Source organism: Mustelus asterias, chromosome 2 (genome assembly GCF_964213995.1).
Source record: "Mustelus asterias chromosome 2, sMusAst1.hap1.1, whole genome shotgun sequence".
Lineage (NCBI taxonomy): Eukaryota > Metazoa > Chordata > Chondrichthyes > Carcharhiniformes > Triakidae > Mustelus > Mustelus asterias.
The window spans coordinates 56,834,759-56,856,267 of record NC_135802.1 but is presented as its reverse complement, the minus strand read 5'-3'; the positions used below and the strand labels follow the sequence as shown (position 1 = coordinate 56,856,267).

Here is a 21,509-nt window from a genome sequence, read left to right as displayed (position 1 = left end):
GTCTCCTGCTAGCTCACCGAAGTGTCAGTATCTGGGATGGTGAGTTGTGAGGTGGAAGCTGATGGCAAAACAGTGCCACACTGGAGGTCCCTTCACCCATATCCTCTGAGGACTCGTCTGAGTTGTCCTGAACAGGATGGGAGGGAGCTGCAGCAGGGACCTGTAGTCTAGAGGGCCCCGGGGCATCCGGTTCTGTCCCTGTAACTCAGGACACAAGGTTAAGTGCAAGGGAGGGGGAGGAATCCGGGATGCAAAACACATGATTCACATTTCCTCATTGAACATAGAACAAAACATAAAGAACATTACATCATAGGAACGAGCCCTTCAGCCCTCCAAGCCTGTAGCGACCATCTGATTTGTAACCCCCTACCCTTACGCGGACCATATGCCTCTATTCCCATCCCATACACGTAGCTGTAAAGTCGCCCCTTAAAGGTCACTATCGTATCTGCCTCCGCGACCTCCCCCGGCAGCGAGTTCCAGGCACCCACCACCCTCTCTGTGCAAATAAACATGCCTCGACAATCTCCTTTAAACCTTGCCCCTCACACCCGAAACTCATGCCCCTGAGACGTTGCCTCAAAGTGATTGAAGGTATGACAGGTGCTCACGTCTTGACGGCAGCCCGACCATGCTGTCGCTGACAACGCTCATCTCCCCTTCCCTCGAGAGCTCCAGCGCCCGCTCCTCAAAAGGGGTGAGAATCCAGAGGTCTGGCTCAGCACTGTCTTTGCCCTCTCACGGGTATTGTGGTCGGTCTTCTCCTTTGGAGACAGAAGGAGCCATGAATGAAATGATGGCATGACTACTGCAGAGTATCAGGTGGTGGCCCTTAGAGGGCAAACACAGTGGGGCTCTTGGGGGGGATAGGAAGGAGGTGCTTGAGGGTCAGGAGCTGGAAGCATGCAGAGTGCTGGGGATGGGAGTATATGGGGGAGATTTGGGAGAAGATGTAAGATGGGGTTCAGCATTCGTCCATGCTGCTTGGATGAGATCATTGACCTTTTTCCGGCACTGCTTCCTGGTTCGGGGGGCCAGTGCCCTGGCACTGACCGAGGCGGCGACTGCCTCCCAGGCCGCATTTCCATCAGAACCCCTGGGTCTGCGTCCTCCTGGGGGTAAGAGGATGTCCCACCTCGCCTCTGCTGCATTCAATAGCCTGCCCAAATCACCCTCAGAAAAACGGGGGGCTAATCGTGCGCACATTGTCCTGTACTGCCTGCCTGTCCATTCTGGAGTTTTTAATGGAGTTGCCCCTCGTTAGGGCAGATCAGCTGCAGGCAGTTTGGCAGAACATTCCAGCAAGTTCCATGCAGTTTGCTTGTTAGCATTGAGGGGAAGGCAAGTGAGCACTTGCAGGTGTGCTGATGGGTTTTGAGGGGGGGGGGGGTGGATCAGTGCCTCAATGATTGGGAACAGGGGAGAGAGGAGGTGTCACACAGCCATCGGAGTCTGGGGGAGATGGGGGCCTTGTGCAGGAGGGTCCGGGGTGGGGTTGACGGGGATCACTCTGCCTGATATCTGTAGGATGGAGGGGGAAGGGTGGATCTCTCTGCCTGAGATCAGTGGAGGGGAAGGGGGGTTTGCTGCCACTCTGTCTGAGATCGGTGGGGGGGAAGGGTGGTCCACTGCCACTCTGCCTGAGATCAGTGGGGGGGAAAGGGAGTCCGCTGCCACTCTGCCTGAGATTGGTGGGGGGAATGGTGGGTCCACTGCCACTGCCTGAGATCAGTGGGGGGGAAGTGGGGTCTGATGCCACTCGGCCTGAGATCGGTGGGGGGAAGGGGGGAGGGGACCTCGATTGGTCCGGGTGGCAGGGGTTGGGGGGGGATAAAGGGGTCAGTAATGTTGGGGGGTGAGGCAATGTCTGTGGGGGCCAGGGGGAGGCATTAGCTGGCCTGGGAGGAATATGGTAGGGGAGTGGCATTCTATCGTTTTTTTCCTGCGCATGCGCAGTTGGAGGCACCGATCCGAACCGGGGTTTGGGTGCGTTAAGCCCCACTTACAGGCTTGTGCAGGGCGATTCAGAATCGCTGATAATTTTGCAGAGTGCGTATGGGGGCGCCTGAGAACAGGTCTAAAAGTCGGATCTGAAACACTCCCAGTTTCAAGTCTGCCCAGCCCTTAGAATTAAAATGGTAAAATAGGGCCCTTTGTTTCAGAAAGCAGTCTTGTCTCTGAATTTTCTTGGATTTCCACAGCAGAGTGGAAAAGAATGAGAAGTCCTGTGGTGTACCTTTACTAAAGTGACAGCAGTTTTGCCTTGGTTATATTACTAGGCTTTTACAGTTAAAAATATATAACAGAGTATTGCCAAAATGGTGCTTACTTATGTGTCCTGACCAAATGTGTTCTTTTGGGAAGTTTTTGTAAGACTGTTTTAACTGTGCAATTTTAATCTTGTGTGTTTAAGTTTTCTTTTCTTCTTGCTAACAAACCTTATAATTTTAAAATCCCAAGAGTGTTCCCGGAATTCTATGTTTCTGGAATCAGTAGATTTCTCCTCATTTTCAGAATACAAGAAAAAAGGTTATGATCAGTAAGACAAGTTTCCCTCTGGGTTTTGACTTGTTCAGCAAATAGCATTTGCTGTGATTGTAACAACAGTAACATTATTTTTGCAAAACAGTGTAATTAATGTGTACAATGCCATAGCTGTGACCCATTTTGGTAGATTGAACCAGGGCAGGACTTACTCAGTTAATGGTAGGGCATTGGGGAGAGTTACAGAACAAAGAGATCTAGGGGTACATGTTCATAGCTCATTGAAAGTGGAGTCACAGGTGGACAGAGTGGTAAAGAAGGCATTCAGCATGCTTGGTTTCATTGGTCAGAACATTGAATACAGGAGTTGGGGCATCTTGTTGAAGTTGTACAAGACATTGGTAAGGCCACATTTGGAATACTGTGTACAGTTCTGGTCACCCTATTATAGAAAGGATATTATTAAACTAGAAAGAGTGCAGAAGAGATTTACTCGGATGCTACCGAGACTTGATGGTAAGAGTTATAAGGAGAGGCTGGATAGACTGGGACTTTTTTCTCTGGAGTGTAGAAGGCTGAGGGGTGATCTTATAGAGGTCTATGTTCCAGTAGGTTTTTTGTTTTTGAGCCTTTGAGAAGGTCAATTAGGGTTGGGAAAAACAAAAAAATAATGAGAGGCACAGATCAGCTCGATAGTCAATATCTTTTCCCAAAGGTAGGGGAGTCTAAAACTAGAGGGCATAGGTTTAAGGTGAGAGGGGAGAGATACAAAAGTGTCCAGAGGGGCAATTTTTTTCACACAGAGGGTGGTGAGTGTCTGGAACAAGCTGCCAGAGGTAATAGTGGAGGCGAGTACAATTTTGTCTTTTAAAGAGCATTTAGACAGTTATATGGGTAAGATGGGTATAGAAGGATATAGGCCAAATGCGAGCAATTGGGATTAGCTTAGGGATTTTTAAAAAAGGGCAGCATGGACAAGTTGGGCTGAAGGGCCTATTTCCATGCTGTAAACCTCTATGACTCGAAAGACAAAACTTTGCCTTAAGTGCAAAAATGCTTTAGCGGAGAGAAGTAGCTCAACTACTTGTTCTGAAAATGTGTATGTCTACTAACTGAGCAATTATTAAACTGGGCATCATGGCAACTGATATTTGACACATACATGGATAGAAGTGATTATGATAACACAGTGAAAAAAAGCAAAAAAGAGCATGCTTTTTTACAAGGCCATAAGACATAGGAGCAAAAGTAGGCCATTTTGCCCATTGAGTCTGTTTCACCATTTAATGAGACCATACCAATAGAACAAGCTTACAGTGACATTCCTGTTGAGAAGTTGCCCCACTTCTGTTAGTAGCTTCATCTCGTGGGCAGTTTGTGCATTCAGTCATTCCATAATGCTTATTAAATGAACCAAAGGCACATGGAGTGCAGATTGTGTCTTGCCTTGCACTGAAGTGTCCAGGTGGACATGCCACTATTTGACAAAAAAATCAATTGATTAATGAAACAAAATCATAGCCTAAATCTATATTAGTAGACACATAGGTCGCAATTCTCTGGCCACTGTAAGCAAGGACGGAGAATTTGGCGCTCAGCCAAATTTCCACTCATTGCAGTGGGACAAGAGAATCTCGTTGGCGTAAATGGCCGGAGAATTCCGGCTACAATAAGCAGTAACTTCATTGCAGTATTAATGTAAGCCTACATTATATGGCACATAGGTTGAACGCCACATTTGAAATATTGTGCACCTTACTATCCTTCCAAATAGGCCACATCAAATAAAATAAACAAAACTTAAATATGTGCCAGAATCCTTTGAGCATTGAGACTAAGCAGGCTAGGACTTTCTCTATTTTATTGTCTGCAACATTTATATAGAGGTTTAATCTATTAAAACCAGGTGTGCGATTCTCCGGAAAAAAAAATGCAGTTGCCAGCGGGGAAATCAGTGCGTTTCCTGCTGGCCCAGGCAGTGCTAATGAGCAGCAATTCAACCACACTTGGAAATTTTTTTTGGAGGGAGGCAAGTTTTGCATTGGCCTTGAGAAGGGTGGGGCCAAAACAAACTTACAGGCCCCCCTCCCCCCCACCCAACCCTCTCACGAACCCCCGTAGACAAAGGGAACACCCCCAACTCTTCAACACACAAGGGCAACTTCCCCCCAACCACAAAATGCTTAGGTTACCCTTCACACCCCCACACACACACAACGCAGGCATCAGGGTGACCTGACCACCCCCCCCCCCCCCACCCCCGCCACATTGCCATCCTCACCGGTATCATCCCCTCCCCCCAAGTGAGCGATATTCTGCCATGGGGTCACCAAATGCCCAACCCCTTTCAGAACCCGCCCCCCCCCCACTTTGAGTCCTCTCTTCAGGCTCCCCCCACCCTCTCCCCTCCATTGACTGAGCCACTTGGCACTTCCCTCTCATACCCTGAAGGTCCTAACCTGGCAGTGCCAACTTTCCACTGCCAGGTTGGCAATGCAGGGGGAAATACCTGGAAACTGTACAGCCATGTCCCTGACTATCCACGGGACTACAAGGCCCCTGAGCACTTCTGCCCCCACTCCCCCTCCCCCACCCCCTCCGGCATGGTCATCATGTTTATCCAGAGATTTGTACAGTGGTTGCGACAAGGTCCACATCTCCACATCGAAGAACCCCTGCACCTTAATGTCCTGAGTGTTGCCAGCTGCTTACAATGTGGAACACCATCTCTAATACAGGCATTCTGTTCAGGTAGAAGATGTTTCTGAAACATCAGATTTTAAAATTGGAGTTAACCATGGCACCTGCCATTACTGGAGACCAATTCAGAAATGAAAATCATCCACTATGAAAAAAGTTGCGATTAGAGAACATCTGCTCCCCACTCTCAACCAGTTCAGATGAAAGTGGTTCTCACTTTGAAAAAAAACCGTGTTTCGAGAACAGCTGATCAAAAGGGGAAGTACTTCATGGCTAATGGACCATGAAAGAGCTTGTATAAATTAACAACCCACTGCCTGCTTTGAATTAGCCTGGACCTGTCAATCAAAAGGGTTGTAAAAGTTAATGGAGTGTGAAATGATTGTATAAATAAACAGCTAATAGCTGCTTTGAAATGGACTGGAGCCGTCAAACCAAAGGAGTTCAAATCACTCAATGGACCATCTGTGACTATGCTATGCCACCTGAGGGATTCCCTACTTTGAAATGGACTGGAACTGTCAAACCAAAGGTTTTTAGATGTTCATGGAGCATTACATTTTATTTAAATTAGGAACTTCAAAGCAGTTCAAAACCACAGAGAGATGAGTAGCCAGGTCAATGCTTTAAGTTCATATGTTGAGGATTTTCAGGACTACAGGTAGATGACCAGCCACATGAACCTCATCCCGGGGGAGACCACTGCGGTCAACCCCTGCCTCCCAGCACGACCTCCCCCCGCCACCCCCCACCCCCCCCCTCCCCCAACACCTAGGTCCTCTGAGGGACACCCACTGCACCATGTCTCTAATTAAAAACTGGTACTTACCTCCCTGCTCCCCCTTGGAACCCACAGCGCTTCGTCCCCACTTTTGAGGACCAGGGTGCAGGGGGTGGGGGGAGGGGCAGGAACATTCCAGGAAGCCACAGAATTCTGCTTAATCTCGCTCATGGGATTGAAATGGATGCTAATGAGTTATGATCAGGTTCTTGCCGTTTCTGTGCAAGAACCTGATCTTGCTGGGGGAGTGGGCCGGGAGACTCGAGATGGGTTTGACACTCGGCAAGAATCCTGTTTTGGGCCTCATGCCTGATTCAATGGGCCAGGGCAATTCCAGCTAGGGCTAATGGCCTCAGAGAATCACGGCCCAGGTCTTTTCTGTTATGAGCAAGCAATTAACTCACCAATGCATGTTACCAACTGAAACCTGTTAGCAGTCAAGATTCAGGCCAAAGTTTTCTTTTGTGGTGCCATTAGTAGTGGGTCTTTGGCCCCATCATCACTGTTGAAATGGATGGAAATTTAGTAGAATTCTTGCATTCTAAATTCCAAAACTGTTTCTGGTTTCAAATGAAGAACACAGGCAGGAAATATGTACCTTTTTAAGGACACTAAACTGCAGTGAGACTTCTGTTCTTGGGTATGAATTGCCTGTGTCCCTGTCTCAAATTATGCAGACCGATTCACTGAAATACTCGAGTTGGGTGCCCATTGCCTATGAAGGTACAACTATTAGTTCTGAGATACTATCACTAGAATTCTACTGCCCCACACTTTTACAGATGCACCATAGAAAGCATTCTTTCTGGCTGTATGGCTCCTGCTCTGCCCAAGGAACTACAAAAGGTCGTGAATGTAGCCCAATCCATCACGCAAACCAGCCTGCCGTCCATTGACTCTGTCTACACATCCCACTGTCTCAGCAAAGCAGCCAGCATAATTAAGAACCCCACGCACCCCGGACATTCTCTTCCACCTTCTTGCTTCGGGAAAAAGATACAAAAGTCTGAGGTCATGTACCAACCGACTCAAGAACAGCTTCTTCCCTGCTGCTGTCAGACTTTTGAATGAACTTTCCTTGCGTTAAGTTGATCTTTTTCTACACCCTAGCTATGACTGTAACACTACGTTCTGCACTCTCTCGTTTCCTTCTCTAAGAACAGTATGTTTTGTCTGTATAGCGCGCAAGGAACAATACTTTTCACTGCGTTAATATGTGTGACAATAATAAATCAAATCAAATCAGATCAAATCAAAATCACCCGCTACGGAATCGGAGCAGGCGAGGGGTGGAAAATGGGAAGGTCCATTGACCTCAGGTGGGATTTTCCGGTCTCGGGTCGAGCGAGGCCATAAAACCCTGCCCTGTGTAGTGATATCTGCAGAATGGATGACAGATGGAAAGATTTCAAAGCCATATTTTTTGGACAATAAACTCATGTATGTTCCTCAGATGAAACATAAGGTGATGATAAAATTAAATGAAAATAGGCTAATGATGATATCCAAAGCCAAATTAAACTAAAAAAGAAGTATTCTGTCAGATACAATATCATTACTTACAAGAGGATGGGGTTGGCTGGTGGGAAGGCAAGATACAAGATTCAGTTGATGGTAACAAAATCTGCTATCAGATTTGCTGAAAGATCGGCATGGTAGCACAGTGGTTAGCACTGCTGCTTCACAGCTCCCAGGGACCTGGGTTCGATTCCCGGCTTGGGTCACTGTCTGTGTGGAGTTTGCACATTCTCCTTGTGTCTGCGTGGGTTTCCTTCCGGTGCTCCGGTTTCCTCCCACAGTCCAAAGATGTGCGGGTTAGGTTGATTGGCTGTGCTAAAAATTGCCCCTTAGCATCCTGAGATCTGTAGGTCAGAGGGATTAGCGGGTGGATATGCAGGTAGGGCCGGGGTGGGATTGTGGTCAGTGCAGACTCGATGGGCCCCATGGCCTCTTCCTGCACTGTAGGGTTTCTATGATTCTATGATCCTAACGTGGGTCAGGTGCTCCACTGCACAAGTTTAAATAAGTAATGGTGGCAGTGGTCAGCACTATATACCCTTGTAGGCAATGGGCACCCAGCTTGAAGATTCCAATATTCGAGCCAGTCCACAGAATTTGGGGCAGAGACACGGGCAATTCATACCCCAGAACAGAAGTTTCATTGCAGTTCATTGCCTTGTAAAAAAGTACAAATTTCCTGCCTGTGTTCTTCTTTTGAAATCAGAAACAGGTTTTAGTTTCAGACTGCATCGGTTCCCCAATTAGTATGGAGAGCTATATAAAATACAGGCTGTCACACTGAGCTGGAGCCAATGCTGCACCTCAATGCTGGCTCTGATTATTTGTTCCTGTTGCAATACTGATGAAACTGCTGTGTAAAATAATGGATATCTTAATGGCATCATCATCAAGATTTTCCACTACTGCATTACTCTTCCTCCGATGCTGATTCAAGGTTCAAATTAAAAGAATGTCAGTGTCATTATGAATAAAGAAGTTGAAAGAGGAAATCAAAAAGCTTTTATTCAGTCTCGGAATATCAGTATTGCTAGTAAGGCCAGAATTTACTGCCTGTCTCTAGTTGCCCTTGAGAAGTTGGTGTTGGGTACTCCCGTAATGCTGCTAGGTTGCAAGTTTTAGGATTTTTACCCATGCTAATAAGTGATATATGGTGTGTGATTTGGGGAGGGTCTTGGACCTGATGGTGTTCCATTGCAGTCAATACCCTTGTTCCTTTAGGTGGTGGATCTTGCATGCTTGAGAGTTGCTGCTGAAATATACTTTGCCCTCTTTCTTTGTTCCTGCAGTACAAATACAAACTGTGGCTGGGATTTTCCACTCACATTCATGTCGGGCAGGTTCGGTGACGCGGGTGAAAAATATCGCAAGTAATTCAAAGTCACATTTCACAATGATGTCAAACCAGGAAGCGATTGTTCCTTCTGTCCATCAGTGACGGACTGCATTGTCAGGAACCTCATTATCAACATGAAACCTTTAAACAGGTTATGGATTTTAATCACTCCTGTGGGTGTTCTCCTGCCTTGAAATAGGTAGGCAGCTCACACTGATTGGAATCCTACCCTATTCAAATTAGCCAGCACACCACATTTGAGCACAGATAATTGCTTGGAGGACGAGTGTGCTGTTCCACGCTTGGCCAAATATATACCTGCCAGAGGAATATAAAGGTCATAATGCTAGGTAAAGTAGATACAAACCAAAGGTTCAAATTAAGAGAATGTCAGCATCATTATCAATAAAGAAGTTAAAAGAGGAAATCAAAAAGTTTGTATTCAGTCTCGGAGTATCAGTATTGCCAGTAAGGCCAGGATGTATTGCCTGTCCCTACATGTTGGCGCAACATGCTGACATCAAACACAGTTTCAGAGCTTTCCCAGCTAAGGCTGCCCCTCTAGTCACATGCAAATAAAATGGCCTACTGGCTTCACAAACTTCAGTGGAGTCAGCATTAGCAGGTGCATACCGTTCCTGATGCTGGATTTTCAGCCTCAAACTGACGAAAGTATAATTTAGCAAGTACAATACATAGCAAGTATTTGATGAATTGATACTTACCACAACACCCGACACATTGATCACTTGTTATGATGTTTTTGCCAAATCCTGGTTTGCAATGGTCTACCTTCACACCATTCAAAGAGTTAGCAATGTATTGAATATTTTGGAACTTTCCTTTAAAGGGGTAGTCCTCAATGAAAGATCTGATTCGTGTGTATGCCTGTTGAAGAACAATGTTAAACCTATAATATTTATAATGTTCATGATGTATCAATTTATACAATATGAATAAGACAAGATTTTCTATTGATTCCAAAGACATTTAACATTTTTGTTAAAGGATTACATGATTTTAAGAAACTCAGCTTTTAAGACATCTTTTTTATCCATTCACAAACTATGAATCAACACATTAGGCACCTGTCAAATACAATAGACATCACAAAGTGTCCAGTCTCCCTGTTCTTCCAACAAGGGGTAGACCTGATATAATTTTAACATGCTGAGATGTTTAGATTCAGCTCATTTTTAAAGGTCTAATATATCCTTTGTGCATATATATGCCCTTTGTAGGGAACTGTAACTGGAATTGAAGGGTAAGTCTAGCCAGTGTTGGAGTCTTACAGTAATCATCTACAGGACCATCTGCCAGTTGTACAAAAGCAGCAGCCAGAAAACCCCCAGACCAGAGGATCCGTGAGAATCTGAAAAAAAAAGGTCTCATTTTGCAGCCTCTATAACTTTGTTGCCTGCCCCTTTCAAGCTCAACTATTTGGCAAACCTCATGCCCAGAGTACAAAGAACAAAGAACAAAGGAAAGTACAGCACAGGAACAGGCCCTTTGGCCCTCCAAACCTGCACCGATCATGATGCCTGCCTAAACTAAAACCGTATGCACTTAGGGAGTCTGTATCCTTCAGTTCCCATCCTATTCATATATTCGTCTAGTTGCCCCTTAAATGCTTCTATCGTACCTGCTTCCACCACCTGCCCGGGCAGTGCATTCCAGACATTCGCCACCCTCTGTGTAAAAAACATGCCTCGGACATCTCATCTAAACTTTTCCCCATGCGCCTTAAACCTACGGCCCCTCGTACTTGATTTTTCTACCCTAGGAAAGAGCATCTGCCTATCCACTCTGTCCGAGCCACTCATAACCTTTAAAACTCTATCAGGTCAGCCCTCAACCTCCTCAACCAGAACAAACCAAGTTTATCCAACCTTTCCTCATAGCTAAAGGAAACTGGGTAGGAATCATTAGGCCACCCCCATTCTGTTTCTATAGCTATCTGATGTTCATGCTTAGCATCCACCCACTTAAGATAGGAGTGCAAAATGCTGGAAAAGATTCTGTGATAACTTGAGCAGGAGCCAGTTTGTTCCAAAAAAACGTAAACTTTATTGGGAACACACATTGACTTATTTACAGGCTTGGCACCATCTTAGTATCCAGAGCACAGCATTGGTGCCGCACACTGGTTGATTGACAGGAGGGAGGGGCAACCAGTCCCATTACCACATTTCCTCCCCGTTAAGCTCCTGATACAAGCTACACAACATTAGCAATGCCTCTGAGCGTTAATTTCCCTCTTCTACAAATCAAGTCACTGAGGTACTCTGCGGGTATAGTCAGAGTGATGCATCCCTACCAGCGGAGTTCAAGAACAGGAATCACAGAGTCTTGAGCCGCATTCATTGGCATGTTTTGCTTGCCTCAAATAAATCTTTTCAGTGCTTCCTCAAGGTTAACTAAATAAGAACAAAGAACAAAGAACAGTACAGCACAGGAAACAGGCCCTTCGGCCCTCCAAGCCTGTGCCGCTCCTTGGTCCAACTAGACCAATCGTTTGTATCCCTCCATTCCCAGGCTGCTCATGTGACTATCCAGGTAAGTCTTAAACGATGTCAGCGTGCCTGCCTCCACCACCCTACTTGGCAGCGCATTCCAGGCCCCCACCACCCTCTGTGTAAAAAACGTCCCTCTGTTATCCGAGTTATACTTCGCTCCTCTCAGCTTGAGCCCGTGACCCCTCGTGATCGTCACCTCCGACCTGGGAAAAAGCTTCCCACTGTTCACCCTATCTATACCCTTCATAATCTTGTACACCTCTATTAGATCTCCCCTCATTCTCCGTCTTTCCAAGGAGAACAACCCCAGTCTACCCAATCTCTCCTCATAGCTAAGACCCTCCATACCAGGCAACGTCCTGGTAAACCTTCTCTGCACTCTCTCTAACACCTCCACATCCTTCTGGTAGTGCGGCGACCAGAACTGGACGCAGTACTCCAAATGCGGCCTAACCAGCGTTCTATACAGCTGCGTCATCAGACTCCAGCTTTTATACTCTATACCCCGTCCTATAAAGGCAAGCATACCATATGCCTTCTTCACCACCTTCTCCATCTGTGTTGCCACCTTCAAGGATTTGTGGACTTGCACACCTAGGTCCCTCTGTGTTTCTATACTCCTGATGACTCTGCCATTTATTGTATAACTCCTCCCTACATTATTTCTTCCAAAATGCATCACTTCGCATTTATCCGGATTAAACTCCATCTGCCACCTCTCCGCCCAATTTTCCAGCCTATCTATATCCTGCTGTATTGCCCGACAATGCTCTTCGCTATCCGCAAGTCCAGCCATCTTCGTGTCATCCGCAAGCTTGCTGATTACACCAGTTACACCTTCTTCTAAATCATTTATATATATCACAAATAGCAGAGGTCCCAGTACAGAGCCCTGCGGAACACCACTGGTCACAGACCTCCAGCCGGAAAAAGACCCTTCGACCACTACCCTCTGTCTCCTATGGCCAAGCCAGTTCTCCACCCATCGAGCCACTTCTCCTTGTATCCCATGAGCCTTAACCTTCTTAACCAACCTGCCATGTGGGACTTTGTCAAATGCCTTACTGAAATCCATATAGACGACATCCACGGCCCTTCCTTCATCAACCGTTTTTGTCACTTCCTCAAAAAACTCCACCAAATTTGTAAGGCACGACCTCCCTCTTACAAAACCATGCTGTCTGTCACTAATGAGATTGTTCCGTTCTAAATGCACATACATCCTGTCTCTAAGAATCCTCTCCAACAACTTCCCTACCACGGACGTCAAGCTCACCGGCCTATAATTTCCTGGGTTATCCCTGCTACCCTTCTTAAACAACGGGACCACATTCGCTATCCTCCAATCCTCAGGGACCTCACCCGTGTCCAAAGAAGCGACAAAGATTTCCGTCAGAGGCCCAGCAATTTCATCTCTCGTCTCCCTGAGCAGTCGAGGATAGATGCCATCAGGCCCTGGGGCTTTGTCAGTTTTAATGTTCCCTAAAAAACCTAACACTTCCTCTCTTGTAATGGAGATTTTCTCTAACGGGTCAACACCTCCCTCCGAGACACTCCCGGTTAACACGCCCCTCTCCTTCGTGAATACCGATGCAAAGTATTCATTTAGGATCTCCCCTATTCCCTTGGGTTCTAGGCATAATTCCCCTCCTTTGTCCCTGAGAGGTCCGATTTTCTCCCTGACAACTCTTTTGTTCCTAACGTATGAATAGAATGCCTTAGGATTCTCCTTAATCCTGCCTGCCAAGAACATCTCGTGACCTCTTTTTGCCCTTCTAGCTCCCCGTTTGAGATCTTTCCTACTCTCTCTGTATTCCTCCAGAGCTCCATCTGTTTTTAGTTGCCTGGACTTAACGTACGCCTCCCTTTTCATTTTAATCAGATCCTCAATTTCCCTGGTCATCTCCGGTATCAACCTGGTGAACCTTCTCTGCACTCCCTCCAATGCCAATATATCCTTCCTCATATAAGGGGACCAATACTGCACACAGTATTCCAGCTGCGGCCTCACCAATGCCCTGTACAGGTGCATCAAGACATCCCTGCTTTTATATTCTATCCCCTTCGCAATATAGGCCAACATCCCATTTGCCTTCTTGATCACCTGTTGTACCTGCAGACTGGGCTTTTGCGTCTCATGCACAAGGACCCCCAGGTCCCTTTGCACGGTAGCATGTTTTAATTTGTTTCCATTGAGATAATAATCCCATTTGTTATTATTTCCTCCAAAGTGTATAACCTCGCATTTCTCAACGTTATACTCCATTTGCCATATCCTCGCCCACTCACTCAGCCTGTCCAAATCTCTCTGCAGATCTTCTCCGTCCTCCACACGATTCACTTTTCCACTTATCTTTGTGTCGTCTGCAAACTTCGTTACCCTACACTCCGTCCCCTCCTCCAGATCATCTATATAAATGGTAAACAGTTGCGGCCCGAGTACCGATCCCTGCGGCACGCCACTAGTTACCTTCCTCCAACCGGAAAAACACCCATTTATTCCGACTCTTTGCTTCCTGTCGGATAGCCAGTCCCCAATCCACTTTAACACACTACCCCCAACTCCGTGTGCCCTAATCTTCTTCAGCAGCCTTTTATGGGGCACCTTATCAAACGCCTTTTGGAAATCCAAAAACACCGCATCCACCGGTTCTCCTCCATCAACCGCCCTAGTCACATCTTCATAAAAATACAACATGTTCGTCAAGCACGACTTTCCCCTCATGAATCCATGCTGCGTCTGATTGATCGAACCATTTCTATCCAGATACCCTGCTATCTCCTCTTTAATAATGGATTCCAGCATTTTCCCTACTACAGACGTTAAGCTGACCGGCCTATAGTTACCCGCCTTTTGTCTCCTTCCTTTTTTAAACAGCGGCGTAACATTAGCCGTTTTCCAATCAACCGGCACTACCCCAGAATGCAACGAGTTTTGATAAATAATCACTAACGCATCCACTATTACCTCTGACATTTCTTTCAATACCCTGGGATGCATTCCATCCGGACCCGGGGACTTGTCCACCTTCAGTCCCATTAGTCTACCCAGCACTGCCTCTCTGGTAACATTAATTGTATTAAGTATTTCTCCTGCTGCCAACCCTCTATCGTTAATATTTGGCAAACTATTTGTGTCCTCCACCGTGAAGACCGACACAAAAAACTTATTTAAAGACTCAGCCATATCCTCATTTCCCACTATTAACTCCCCCCTCTCGTCCTCCAAGGGTCCAACATTCACTCTAGCCACTCTATTCCTTTTTATATATTTATTTTATTTAAGAAATGTTGCTAAGAATTCTTGATGTATTGCTGCAGCCATAGCATGTTAGTAATTGAGGACTTAGAGACCAGGCCATTAGATAATGTCAACCCTAAATGTTGTTACAGCTACACCCATCCAGGCAAAGTTAAATTTTATTTATTAGTCACAAGGAGATGTACATTAACACTACAATTAAGTTAATGTGAAAATCTCCTAGTTGCCACACTCCGGCGACTGAGGGAAAATTTAGCATGGCCAATGCACCTAACCAGCACGTCTTTCTGACTGTGGGAGGAAACATAGAACATAGAACATTACAGCGCAGTATGGGCCCTTCGGCCCTCAATGTTGCGCCAACCTGTGAAACCAATCTAAAGCCCATTTAACCTACACTATTCCAATATCATCCATATGTTTATCCAATGACCATTTAAATGCCCTTAAAGTTGACGAGTCCACTACTGTTGCAGGCAGGGCATTCCACGCCCTTACTATTCACTGAGTAAAGAACCTACCTCTGACATCTGTCCTATATCTATCACCCCTCAATTTAAAGCTATGTCCCCTCGTGCTAGCCATCACGATCCGAGGAAAAAGGCTCTCACTGTCCACCCTATCTAATCCTCTGATCATCTTGTATGCCTCTATTAAGTCACCTCTTAACCTTCTTCTCTCTAACAAAAACAGCCTCAAGTCACTCAGCCTTTCCTCATAAGACCTTCCCACCATACCAGGCAACATCCTGGTAAATTTCTTTTGCATCTTTTCCAATGCTGCCACATCCTTCCTATAATGCGGCGACCAGAACTGTGCGCAATACTCCAAGTGTGGCCGCACCAGAGTTTTGTACAGCTGCAACATGACATCATGGCTCCGAAACTCAATCCCTCTACCAATAAAAGCTAACACACTGTACGCCTTCTTAACTACCATATCAACCTGGGTGCCAACTTTCAGGGATCTATGCACATGGACACCCAGATCTCTCTGCTCATCCACACTACCAAGTATCTTACCATTAGCCCAGTACTCTGTATTCTTGTTACATCTTCCAAAGTGAATCACCTCAGACTTTTCCGCATTAAACTCCATTTGCCACCTCTCAGCCCAGCTCTGCAGCTTATCTATGTCCCTCTGTAACCTGCAACATCCTTCCGCACTGTCCACAACTCCACCGACTTTAGTGTCATCTGCAAATTTACTAACCCAGCCTTCTACGCCCTCATCCAGGTCATTTATAAAAATGACAAACAGCAGTGGCCCCAAAACAGATCCTTGTGGTACACCACTAGTAACTGAACTCCAGGATGAACATTTCCCATCAACCACCACCCTCTGTCTTCTTACAGCTAGCCAATTTCTGATCCAAACCGCTAAATCACCCTCAATCCCATGTGTCCATATTTTCTGCAATAGCCTACCATGGGGAACCTTATCAAATGCTTTACTGAAATGAAACCTATGAAAAATAAAAATAAAACCTATTTATCCATGAAACTGGTGGACCTGGAAGAAACCCACGCAGACACTGGGAGAATGTGCAGACTTTTCACAGACAGTGAACCAAGCTAGGAATTGAGCGGGTGCTCCGGTTTCCTCCCAAAGATGTGCGGGTTAGGTTGATTGGCCATGCTAAAATTGCCCCTTAGTGTCCTGGGATGCGTAGATTAGAGGGATTAGTGGGTAAAATATGTAGAGATATGAGGGTAGGGCCTGGGTGGGATTGTGGTAGGTGCAGACTCGATGGGCCGAATGGCCTCTTTCTGTACTGTAGGGATTCTATGATTCTATGTTTCTATACCTGGAGTGAAACACCTTGTGCTCACCTTAATGCCAAAATTAAATGTAAAAGTTAGGGTCTAGGCTAACTTCATAAAATACCTTGGAGTTTCTGGTCTGTTCCTTAACGCTGGTTCACCCATTGCACTTGTACAGCAGTCCTGACTCTTTTTTGTTTAGATTACTGAATCAATTATATCCATTACATTTTATAGAACCTGAACATAGAACTCAAGGCTATGTCAGAAGATACAGTTTAATAATTTGATTTTTTTATATTCTTCATATATTTTGTACAGGGCACATATTTTTTGCACTGACAACCTACTCTAAAATTGTCAAATGTTAGCAAGTGTTTGGAAAGAGCTTTGAAAAAATTTACATAAGTAAATCCCAATTTTAGATTGTTTGGCATTTCAAATGTCCAGAAGTCAAGTGCTCTAATACTGAGCTACAAAATATGAACTCTTGAAGAGTAGCATGTTAACAGTATCATCCCTAAAAAGATCAAGTTCAAAGTGTTGATTTGGTTCATATTAATTAATTACACATGATAATTATCATTCCTAGGTAGAAGAACTGCAAGTTAGCAAGCAAAGAAAATGACAATGTTTGCAATAACTCCCATTCCGACACAAGCTTCCCACCCTCACTCTCACTATCCATCCATTCACCTCAAAATTCTCCCAGACTCTGTGCTAGTTTCCCACTCGCTGCACTGGAACCTGCTCTATTCTATGCACTATTACAGTCCTACTAACAAAATAGATGTATTTACCCGATAAGCATGTGAGAGAGAAAAGAATAGAGGGTAATGCTGATAAAATTAGAGAAAAATATGAAGGAGGCTTGAATTGAGCATAAATGGCAACATGGACTATTGGCCTGTTCTGTGTTGTATATGGTATACAATTCTGTGTTTAAAAAAATGCCTATGTATTATACAAACATTTGACAAAAAGACAAAAATACATATCGTCTGCCTGCCTTAGGCCCATCTTTACCTGGCCAATCTTTCTGTATAATTTATTTACAAGTAACATCACAGGAGATTCATTAGTGCTTCTGAACAAACTTGATGTATAACTATTTTATTATTTATAACACAAAAGAAATGGATGGATTACCCACCTTTAGATATAGTAGTCTATCATTCTTCAAATTTAAGAATAGAGTCTACAGATCATGGGTTGAGGCCAGATATACAACCAGGAAAATCAGAGGGAGGCTTGTCCCTTTGAGACTCTGGGCCAGAAGCCAAAATATGTGATCTTTCCTTACTGCATCTATAAGACATTCCCTCGCTGCTGCGTTTTCTTCCTTTTCTGTTGACTAGAGTAGGCATCTAACATAAGATTCTGTGAAAAGATCCATAGACATGTTCCCTTAGAAACCCTTGTCTGTCATAAATCTTCAACACAGATCATAATAAATAATTTAATTATACACCACTTCTGTTCACTGTAAAAGAAACAGTAAACATAAGTCACAAATCCACAAGAAGGGCTGTAAATTATTGATAGCTCCTGCAAAGCTAAACATGTCAGGCAATAATAACAACTTGCTTTTGTTAGCTCCTTTAATCTGGCAGTGTGTCCCAGGACACTTAAAGGCACAAATCCCGGCTTGGCTCATTGTCTGTGTGGAGTTTGCACATTCTCCCTGTGTCTGTGTGGGTTTCCTCCGGATGCTCCGGTTTCCTCCCACAGTCCAAAGATGTGCGGGCTAGGCTGATTGGCCATTCTAAATTGCCCCTTAGTGTCCCGGGATGCATAGGTTAGAGGGATTAGTGGGTAAATATGTAGGGATATGGGAATAGGGCCTGGGTGGGATTGTGGTTGGTGCAGACTCGATGGGCCGAATGGCCTCTTTCTGCACTGTAGGATTCTATGATTCATTGAACTGGACAATATGTAGTGGTAGAAGAGGAGGAAGATGAAGTGATCAAAGGCAAGTTCAAAAAAGAACAAATAATGTTTATCACTTATGTGGTTAGATAGTCTTGTTCCTTTATTTCCCCCCGCATTCGTTGGGGTAGAGAGAGAGAGAGATAGTAAGGTGAAAGAATTTAAAGTTTGATGGAGCTCAAGATCTGACAGGAAGGTGGAATAGAAGAAATGGGTATGCAATAGCAGCGAGGGGTAGAAGAATACCTAATACTTGTTAAAGAAATACTCGCTCAAAGAAGTTACAGATACAAGGAGAGTGAGGCCTTCGATGAATTCAGCGTGTTAGCAACAGGAACCAACTAAGGCTGATGAGGGCATGTGTGATAGAAAGTAAGGCTTAATGTAAAATAAAATAAATTATGGGTAGTGTAGGTTTGGTTGATTCAGTTTATGTAGGGTAGAGAAGGTCAGAGAACAGTATGTCAGAAAAATGAAATTTCAAGAAGATTAAGGCATGAATAAGGATTTTGGTCATTGTGGAAAAGATGCAATGGCAGAGAGAGATAATGCTGCAGATGTGGAAAAGACCGACTCAAGAATGGTTCTTCCCTGCTGCCATCAGACTTTTGAATGGACCTACCTCGCATTAAGTTGATCTTTCTCTATACCCTGGCTATGACTGTAACACTACATTCTGCACTCTCTCCTTTCCTTCTCTGTGAACGGTATGCTTTGTCCATATAGTGCGCAAGAAACAATACTTTTCACTGTGTACCAATACATGTGACAATAATAAATCAAATGAAAATCAAATATATGGAGAGTAAAACTCAACTCAAGATCAAATAGGCCACCAATATTGCTTGCCAATATATTTAGCCTGAGCAAGCAGCTGAGGAAGAGATGTATTGAGGACAAATCTTTCATCAAACATGCTGCCTTCTCGCTTACTAACGTTAAATTGAAAGAAGAACTTGCTTAATATTGGACAGCAATGATGTTAGTGGAAAGCTGGATGTCTTCAACGTAAGTACAAAAGTTGACCCCATAGAGTAGAAATTTGTGTCAGCAGTGGCGCAAAACAGGCAGTGTTGAGTTGGCTGCCCTGTTATATGCCAGCACCAATACTGCAACTGAATATCAAGCATCATATTAAACAGGCAAATGACCTGATACCGCTCCTTTGGTGCCACCACCCAAAACAAATTTCTGACCCCATGTCGACAAATGATACTCACAAGGTGCAGCACGTAGTCAAGGGAAAAGGGAGAGCTAAAGATAGATAGGAACAATATTCATTGCTTTAAGGTTGGTAAGTTGATGGAAAAGGTCGTTAGGGATAGGATTTACGACCATTTAGAAAGATGCAGCTTAATCCGGGATAGTCAGCACGGATTTGTGAAGGGCAAGTCTTGCCTCACAAATTTGATAGAATTTTTTGAGGAGGTAACTAAGTGTGTAGATGAAGGTAGTGCAGTTGATGTCATATACATGGATTTTAGTAAGGCGTTTGATAAAGTCCCCCACGGTCGGCTTATGAAGAAAGTAAGGATGTGTGGGATAGAGGGAAGTTTGGCCGATTGGATAGGTAACTGGCTATCTAACAGAAGACAGAGAGTGGTGGTGGATGGAAAATTTTCGGACTGGAAACCGGTTACCAGCGGAGTGCCACAGGGATCAGTGCTTGGTCCTCTGCTATTGTAATTTTTATAAATGACTTGGAGGAGGTGGCTGAAGGGTGGATCAGTAAATTTGCTGATGACACCAAGATTGGTGGAGTAGTGGATGAGGTGGAGGGCTGTTGTAGGCTGCAAAGAGATATAGATAGGATGCAGAGCTGGGCTAAAAAATGGCAAATGGAGTTTAACCCTGACAAATGTGAGGTGATTCATTTTGGTAGGACAAATTTAAATGTGGATTACAGGGTCAAAGGTAGGGTTCTGAAGAATGTGGAGGAACAGAGAGATCTTGGGGATCATATCCATAGATCTCTGAAGGTTGCCACTCAAGTGGATAGAGCCGTGAAGAAGGCCTATAGTGTGTTGGCGTTCATTAACAGGGGGTTTGAGTTTAAGAGCCGTGGGGTTATGCTGCAACTGTACAGGACCTTGGTGAGACCACATTTGGAATATTGTGTGCAGTTCTGGTCACCTCACTACAAGAATGATGTGGAGACACTGGAAAGAGTGCAAAGGAGACTTACCAGGATGCTGCCTGGTTTGGAGGGTAGGTCTTACAAGGAAAGGTTGAGGGAACTTGGGCTTTTCTCTTTGGAGCGGAGGAGGTTGAGAGGAGACTTGATAGAGGTTTATAAGATGATGAGGGGGATAGATAGAGTGAATGTTCAAAGACTATTTCCTCGGGTGAATGGAGCGGTAACTAGGGGGCATAACTATAGGGTTCATGGTGGGAGATATAGGAAGGATGTCCAAGGTAGGTTTTTTACTCAGAGAGTGGTTGGGGTGTGGAATGGACTGCCTGCAGGGATAGTGGAGTCAGAAACTTTAGGAACATTTAAGAAGCTATTGGATAGGCGCATGGAGCACTTCAGGATGATAGGGAGGAAATAGCTTGATCTGGGTTTCAGATAAAGCTCGGCACAACATCGTGGGCCGAAGGGCCTGTTCTGTGCTGTACTGTTCTATGTTCTAAGGCAAGTCTTCCACCTCTATCTTGGAAGGCAGTGCCACCTCAACAACTGCCAGCTCGCAGCTCTGTAATCCTATGAATGCCAGTGGGAGTGGTTGCAACTGATAGGACAACAGGTAATCCCACTATCCCAAGGAGCCCAGATGAATCCTGAGTTGGGCATCTTCTTGAGTAGGTGTGGGAGGCTGGGGGGAGGGTCAAGGGTGGGGTTGACCTTTGATGGGTGCAAATGTTATGTTGGCCTTCATAGCATGCGGATTCGAACACAGGATCCTAATTTTTCTTAAATTATCTTAAAGTGGAGAAAGAACTAGCTAACAGAAAAGATGCCAAATCCTTGTAAAACACTAATAAAAGTTTTTTGATTAACTGAATCCAGAAATATCCTTGAGGAAAAAGGTAATTTCATGGCCATCTAACACCATAGGTCAAAGGGAATGCTTTGCTGCAATTATACAGGGCCTTGGTGAGACCACACCTGGAATATTTTGAGGAGTTTTGGTCTCCTTATCTGAAGAAGGATGTTTTCGCTCGAGAGGAAAGTTTACCAGATTGATTCCTAGGATGGCGAGAGTGATGTACGAGG

At 44.9% G+C, this 21,509-nt stretch overlaps 1 protein-coding gene across 3 annotated transcripts in view; it reads right to left on the bottom strand.

The window, feature by feature from the left end:
• The window catches only part of LOC144508049 (zona pellucida-binding protein 2-like), a 73,941-nt gene that overhangs the window by 10,183 nt on the left and 42,249 nt on the right, over window positions 1-21,509 (bottom strand). For all 3 annotated transcript variants that reach the window (XM_078235805.1, XM_078235815.1, XM_078235824.1), the window contains exons 6-7: window positions 9,548-9,710; window positions 3,803-3,964 (exon numbers count right to left, since the gene is read on the bottom strand). In XM_078235805.1, the coding sequence (XP_078091931.1) occupies window positions 3,803-3,964; window positions 9,548-9,710 (325 nt within the window). The remainder of the gene's footprint in view (window positions 1-3,802; window positions 3,965-9,547; window positions 9,711-21,509) is intronic.